This window comes from Oryza sativa, chromosome 7 (assembly GCF_034140825.1).
Source record: "Oryza sativa Japonica Group chromosome 7, ASM3414082v1".
Classification (NCBI taxonomy): domain Eukaryota; kingdom Viridiplantae; phylum Streptophyta; class Magnoliopsida; order Poales; family Poaceae; genus Oryza; species Oryza sativa.
Window position 1 is genome coordinate 4,458,581 of NC_089041.1, and position 7,593 is coordinate 4,466,173.

The window sequence follows — 7,593 nt, forward strand, 5'->3', positions numbered from 1 at the left end:
TATTGAGAACTTCGTGTGCCTGTGCAACTTGATAGTACTATGCATTGAGCTGACACATTTAAGCCGGTTCTGAATCTTCTGTGAATTTTGCTCTGTTTTCTCACCTTTTATACATGCTAGTTTTTCATATTTGAAGATGTGTAACATTGTGTTGTGTGGCAAAAATATGTGGCAGTTTTCATTGATACGGTGGTGATATTCACTAGCCTAGGTCATATTATGCATCTTTTGGTGATGTAAATAGTATACCACCCAGTTAGGTCTATGTCAACAAAATGCAATCAAAATTATTGTGGAATACTCCATAATTTAGTGTGTCGTTCATGCGTTTCTAAAAGTTGAGACAACAAATAACCGATTTGTCTAGTTTAGACAAAAAAAAAAAGACTCCAAAAATGTTTGATAGCCAACAGTATAAATTTTACCCTCAATAGAGTTACCTCGACTGCTAGGATGATTTCAATACGTATTTCATGGCCCTCCAGTTATGGTGGACCGTCCTCTCGAGTCTCGGCCTCCCACATTGCTTTCCCTCTGATGCTGTTTCCTTCCATGAGTGGCACTACTCCTGCCGACTCAAAGTTTGGAGGGAGCGTCGTCGTGGGTTCAACATGGTCGTGACCCTTGGCGCGTGGTCTATTTGGAAGGAACGGAACAACCGCGCGTTCAACAACTGTTCTCGGCCCTGGTTCGAGGTGGTCGTAGGCATGTCACAAGAGGCCGCCCTTTGGCATCTTGCCCATCCCCTGTTGCCAACGCTTTCTTCGTAGCGTGCTAGGTTGTTTGGTCATCTCATTGTAATCGCAAGAATAGGTTTAAGTCCTCCTTTTCTTCCAACCCCCCTCCCCCTCATTTTTTTGTTTTGCCTACCGTGTAAATTTTATTCCTCTTAAAAGGTGCGCAATCTTTTTGCATATTCCAAAAAAAATACGTATTTCATGGGGAAAAAAACATGGACACTAAGGAGGAACTTAGAGTCGACAATTTCGACTAGAGTTGAGCGTGGCATGGAGATTTTATTTAAGAAGAAATAAATGTGGCTTTGTCTATAGAGTTTTGTTTAAAAAATATGTGGCAATATATATGACTTTAGGGGAACATTCCAAAGTCATGTGCCGATGTATTTAGCTTCTTCCAACATAGTTTCATGGCAACTGCTAAATCAAATACTACCTACTCTTCTCCATAGCCGTATCTCCTTGCTCTAATTGTGCATGGTTACCAACCAACCGAACATATAATATTTCTTCGGATTTTGGAGTGGGATTGCAGAACTTTCACCGGAAATGGTACAATTTGTAGACAAGACAGAAAACATTCCTGGGCTTCAACGAGAAATTGACCACGCCTAAATGACTTAGCGCAAAAATGACGCAGCGTAAATCAGGTGTACCCGTGGGACCCACACGCAGTGACACGGTTTTTTCTCGAAACTGTGCGCCTGTGCCACAACGCCGCGCGACGCACTCTACACAGCGTCCGCCTATATAATGCCTGGCGCGCAGGCGCAGCTAGCCCACCAACCCATCGTCACCCACACAATCGCGCACATCCGCAACAACGTTAATCCGCACCCTTCATTCTCCGCCGCGGGCGCTGCCTCGCCACCGCGTGCCGAACATACACCACCGCACCCACATGTTCATCTCGCGGACCACGTACCGCCACAGGATGTACCCGTACCGCAGCCTCCCTCCGCCACCGCGGCCAGCGTGGCCCCTCGCCTGTTGCCCCATTTACCAAGGAACCAAAAAATACTTCCAACTCAGCAGTAGCCTAGTATTTCCTAACTCTTACTCATGTTTTTCTTGTATTTTAACATACAATCCATGTTTGTACTACGTTTAATACCACAATAATTCAAACATAAATATTTCTAATGCATATAATTTAACCACACTTAAATTCACAATTTCACACACCACAATTCAAATCCAAAATCAAAATTTTCAAACATGTAAATGCGGTGTGAGCATAATGCCATATACAACAACATGCAACTAAGATTCATAATTCACCAATGAAAATGAAAATTGCTCACCAACATGTAATTTTTTTTTGTCTCCATATCACCACAATAAGCTATGTGAATCCGGTGATGTATTATATAATTTAAAAATAACACATTCTACAACCATGAATGGTTCGATCGTAAAAATAACACATCTTACAAGAATGAATGGTTTAGGGGCTGTGTTTAGGTCCTGCTAGAGATGCTCTTAACCATAACTCCATAAACAAGTATGAATTGCAGTAATGCAAATTGGACCCAATAGAGTGACAGTGTGTCAGTGTGACTGGCAACCAATCTTGTGGCATCGATAAGTGGATCAATTAGCCTATTCAAGTTTGTTTCTCAATCTTCATTGCAAGCAAAGACATGAATGTCAATGAGACAGTAGCCGTGGAAAAGTTCAGTGAATATACCTTGGGAAGTTTATCAAAATTTCACATAAATGTATGTGTGATTTCACTACTTCAGGGTCCTCGCCTACAACCATTTTGGTTGTGGCCACCGACCAGCAATTCGAAGTGTGATTTGAAGCATCGGCCGCACCATGAAACCACCACTACGACTACTGATGGCTTGCTGAGTTGTTAGCCCTGTGATCCATCTCGAGGATTTACAATGCGAAACGCGGAGCCACGACTCGGGATAATTGGTGCGGATGAAGAAGAAGAGGATGCCATTGTCTGAAGTTGCAGCGCCAACGATGGAGCAGACGTGGTGGCATCTCCGGCGTGCGCAGTCGATGTGGTTGCTGCTGCCGCCTCCTCATCAGAACCCTGTGGTGGAAGAGCGAGCTGAACGGGTTGGACTTGCCAAGAATTAACTCGTCTGTTCATCGTGGGAGCGAGCGGGGAGTCACGATCCCAGTCAACCTGCAGATCGATCGAGATATACATGCAATCAGATTGATCGATCGATCGATCAAACAGCAACCCAGCAGCATGTCGAATCCTGGAAAATGGTGATCAAAGAACTGAAGAACAATTGATTTTGTCAGGCAATTATACCTCGAGCATGCGCCACTCGCTCCGGCAATGGACGTCCCTGACGGTGCCGTACACCGGTGGCTGGCTGCGGCGGCGCGCGTCGTCGGGGTTCATCAGTAAGCGCACCCTCGTCCCCGGAGCGAGCGGCGGCGAGCCTTCCACCTCCTCGCGGCGCACCACGAACTCCGCCGTGCCCTGCCATGGGCAGTAGGTCACCCTGAACGGTTGGGCGGACGACGCGTCGAGCCAGGCGTCCGCCACGTGCTTGTCGGGGATCCCGACCGGCATGCCGCCGTGCGGCTTGCGGCGCACCCCGACGAGCGGCTCGCCGCCGGGGCGGCGGCGCATGAAGATCACGGTGTCCCCGACGCAGAGGCGCTTGGCCTTGACGAACGCGCTCCAGCCGGCGGCGAGCGTGTGGGAGGAGGAGCGGCGGTCCGTGTCGGCGTCGCTCCAGGTGTGGCCGAACTCCCAGCGGCCGCCTTGCAGGTTCGTCACGCGGAGGTCCGGGATCCGCGGAAGGACGTGCTCGGCGGCGCTGGGCTTGGGGATCACGAAGAGGGCGCCGCTGCCGCCGCCGTTCGCCGCGGCGTCGCTCGGCGACAGCTTCTTGTCGAAGAAGCAGAACTCCCGCTGGCCTCCGACGGGGTCGCGCGCGGCGGGAAGCGGGCGGTGCGTGACGTAGCAGTCGCCCGGAAAGAGGGAAATCATGGCGTAGGAATCATCGGACTGGGCGTCGACAGCGAATCGATGCCGGTGACGGTGCAGCGTAAGCGATGGCGGTTGTCCGGGATCAGGCACGTCGTGCAGGTGTGGCATTGCTCGGCGTGGCCTTGGGGGAAGTAGTAGACCGCCGAGCCGACGACGGGGAGGCGGCCGGAGTACGGCGTGGCGCAGGCGAGCCAGATGTCGTGGTCGATGACCGGCACCATTCCCGTCGTCGTCGTCGGCGGCGGCGGCCTCGGCAGCGCCATTATCTGAACTTGCGGGGTGGCAACAATGGCATCCCGAATTCGCACAGCCGAAGTAGTTGCTGCTGGCTGAGGCTGACGCAGGACTTGCCAAGAATTAACTTGTCTGTGTATCCTGTAGGAGATCGGGGAGGCCGCTTGATCCCAATCAACCTGCACACATGCACCGATCGAGCAATTTCAGATCAACGATCGATCAATCATCTCAACATGCAACGATCGAATTGATCGATGAACAAATCAGATTGGGTAGGAAGGGGATGATGAGATGATGAAATTAATACCTCGAGCATGCGCCATGGGCGTAGATGGTCGAAGGTCCTGACGGTGCCCGAAATCGATTGGGCGATCTGCAGCGGGTTCATCCGCAAGTGCACCGTCGTCCCGGGAACGAAAGGGTAGAACGGCGAGAAGGAGAAGCCGATGTACTCGTCGCGCGACACCACGAACTCGAATGTGCCCTCCCGTGGGTAGTAGGTCACCTCGAACGGCGTCACGCCCTGCATCGCCAGCCACACCTCGGACACCACCTTGTTGTCTTCGACCCCGGGCCTCGGGTGGTGGCCGCCGCGCGCGCGGGGCGCGCGCCGCACCCCGACAAGCAGCTCGCCGTCGCCGTCGCCGTCGCCGCCGCCGCGGCGCATGAAGACCACGGTGTCCCTGGTGGCGAGGCGCTTGGCTTTGACGAACCCTCTCCAGCCGTCGTTGTCGTTGACGCCGAGGTCGCCGAGCATGTAGCGGCAGCGCTTCTTGTCCCAGATGTGCACGAACTCGAAGCGCTTGCCTCGCAGGTCCCTCACGTCGAAGAGCCGGGCGGTCTGGTAGGCGGCGATGTCGAGCGGCGGAAGGACGTGCTCGGCGCCGGCGGGGAGGACGAGGGCGTTGCTGGTGACGTCGGCCGGCGACAGCTGCTTCTCGAAGAAGCGGAACCCCGGCTCGCCGTGGGCGGGGACCTGGCGCCGCGCGGTCGTGTCGTCGTGGCTGCCTGGAAGGAGGGAGATGGTGGCGTACGCCTCGCCGCTCTCGGCGTCGACGTCGAGGACGAGGTCGGCAACGGTGCAGGGCACGGGGTGGATGGGGTCCGGGAGGCGGGAGAGCAGCAGCGCGGGATCCTCGGCGCACTGTTCGATGTGGCCATGGGGGATGTAGTAGACCAGTGTGCCGACGCCGGGGAGGACGCCGGAGTACGGGACGGCGCAGGCGTGCCAGACATCCCGGTCGATGACTACCGGCGGCGGGACGGCGGCGGCGGCGGCGGCGTCAGGCGGCTGCGCCATTGTTCGATCTCCTCCACGGGAGGTAGTGGAAGTGGTGGAAATGTGTTGAATTCGAAATTCGAATTGACGCCAGCAGATGGGGTTTATATATACACGCCACGCCGCCACCTCCACTTCGTTAACCCTTCTCCTTTCGTCTTGCTAATTACAGTGATTAATCCGTTATTACATGTTTCTTTCTTGTCGGCTACGTTTTAAATGACCAGTTAGTTACAGGCTTACAGCTAGCCAGCGTCCACTTGCACGGTTTTTTACTGTTATTTCTTTTCGTTTTTTCTTTTTTTTTGCTTGGGTTACCTCTCTGCAAGGAAAAATATCAGTAAAAAAAATCGTCTACATTGTTCTGGACGGAGGAGGCCAGGGTTCAAAATTTTAGAAATATCGAACCCCGATATGATATTTATTTCGGCAGAAAATTTTAATGTTTTTAATTTTTTCATGAATTTTAACAATATTTGTTCAAATGTGACTAAATTTCGTTCAAAATATCGGACCGAAATTTTGAACATATCGTCATATCAGCGTCCCGATACAAATACCCACTTGATATAGGAAACAGTAACCGTCACCTCGCCTCGCCTCAAACCTCAATTCGACAAATCCATCTCCCGCTCCACCCAAAACCCCTCGTCCTCTCTCCCGGCGACAATGGCGGCGGCGGCGGCGCCGCTCGCCGACGACGGCGACGGGATCGTAGACCGTGACATGTGGCTCGCATGCGCCGCCCCGAACTCCGGCCGCCTCCCCGCCGTCGGCTCGGTGGTCTTCTACTTCGTCGACGGCCACGCCGCTCAGTTTTGCCAGTTCCCCGCCCCTCTCCTGGAGCAGCTCGCCGTCCCCGGCCCCCGCGTCTTCCTCTGTACGGTGGCCGCCGTCCGCCTCCGCGCCGACGCCCTCACCAATGAGGCCTACGCCGAGATCACCCTCGACCCGGTCGCCGACCACGACGTCCCGCGCCTGGCCCCCGCTCCCGCTCCCGCACCCGCCGCCGCCGCCGGTGGCCAGCAGTTGCGTTACTTCGTCAAGACGCTGATGATTTCCGACTTCGACTTCCGCATCCGCTTCTCCGCCCCCATGGCTGACGCCAAAGGCGTCTTCCCGCCGCTGGTCGACGCCAAAGCGGTCCAGCCCCTCCTCGTCAAGGACCTCCATGGATCTCCGATGACGTTCGACTACGGCAGGAAGGGCAAGAGAGTCACGCTCGCCAAGGTCTGGAAGAAATTTCGGGACGACATGGACTTCGTCGACGGAGACAGCGTCATCTTCATGCGTCGCCGCGACGACGACGACGACGACGGCGAGCTGTACGTCGGGGTGCGGCGCCAGCGCACGCTCGAAAGGCCACTCAGGAATACGATGCGCCGGTACAGGCCTCCGACCCCGCCCCAGGCGGCCGTGCAGGAGGCGGTACTAGCCGCGGCGGGTCACGCGGCGGCCGGCGAGCGGTTCACGGTGGCGTACCGGTCGCGGAAGGACGGCGACGAGTTCGTCGTGCCACGCGAGGCGGTGGAGGAGGGGCTCCGCGCCAGACTCACCTCGCTGGCGGAGGTGGAGTTTGTGTGGGCCGTCGAGGACGGCGCGCCGCCCATCGTCGGGCCACGGGGCAAGGTCACCGCCATTGCCACCGGACAGCTGTGGCGAAATCTCGAGGTAATCCATTCTTGACAGCTTCCTGACATCCATGCCAATGAATTTTCATTTTGTTTGTTTGATTGTTTTTTGTCCCTCATCAGCACAGCATCATCATCGATTTCGTTCTTGCATGCCCAGTGTTACTGTTTTGTTCATGCAAGATTGATCACTACCGCGTGATTGATTATTACTCAATAATTGCATTGATATGGATTCTACTCTGCTCGTTGTGCACATCTTCAGATTGTATGGGATGGAAACTCGGAGATGGACATGAGTGCCAACTTTTGGCAAGTTCGACCTGTTGAGGAAGTTGATATTTCTCCTTCTACTCCTCCTCCGAAGAGGCTCAAGAATTGTGAGATTGATGATACCGCCTCTACTTCTGTTTCCGTCGACAATGGAGATGAGCAAGTTCCAACGATGAGGCAACGGCTAGAGGCGCTGATTCCTGATAACATCTGAGGCCAAGTACACCTGCTTGTGACTAACTCAAGTAAAAATTAGTTCTGTCACTTGCGAGTTGTGACTTTGTGAGATTGGGTCCGTCATGAATCAGCTTTGGTCTGCATTTAGTTTGAAGGTTATTCCGAATAGTTTCAAAATTCGGGGAACAAGTTTGCAGTGTTAAATGTCCATTCTAAATCTGACGGAATTGGAAAATGGTGTACCTGAAATCTGATATCTGAAGAACACGAACAGTTCAGATCGAGATG

The 7,593-nt window shown here is 53.7% G+C and overlaps 2 protein-coding genes across 2 annotated transcripts; one reads left to right on the plus strand and one right to left on the minus strand.

The window, feature by feature from the left end:
• Window positions 1–3,208: 3,208 nt before the first annotated feature.
• On the minus strand, window positions 3,209–5,245 carry LOC112939637 (putative auxin response factor 20). Its single transcript, XM_026026990.2, has 2 exons — window positions 4,253–5,245; window positions 3,209–4,121 (listed from the first exon to the last, which is right to left on the minus strand). Exons 1-2 carry the CDS (start codon window positions 5,243–5,245, stop codon window positions 3,705–3,707), a joined length of 1,410 nt encoding a protein of 469 aa, XP_025882775.1. The 3' UTR covers window positions 3,209–3,704.
• Window positions 5,246–5,820: 575 nt separating this feature from the next.
• LOC4342576 (B3 domain-containing protein Os07g0183200-like) lies at window positions 5,821–7,593 on the plus strand. Its single transcript, NM_001422004.1, has 2 exons — window positions 5,821–6,895; window positions 7,121–7,593. Exons 1-2 carry the CDS (start codon window positions 5,894–5,896, stop codon window positions 7,340–7,342), a joined length of 1,224 nt encoding a protein of 407 aa, NP_001408933.1. The 5' UTR covers window positions 5,821–5,893; the 3' UTR covers window positions 7,343–7,593.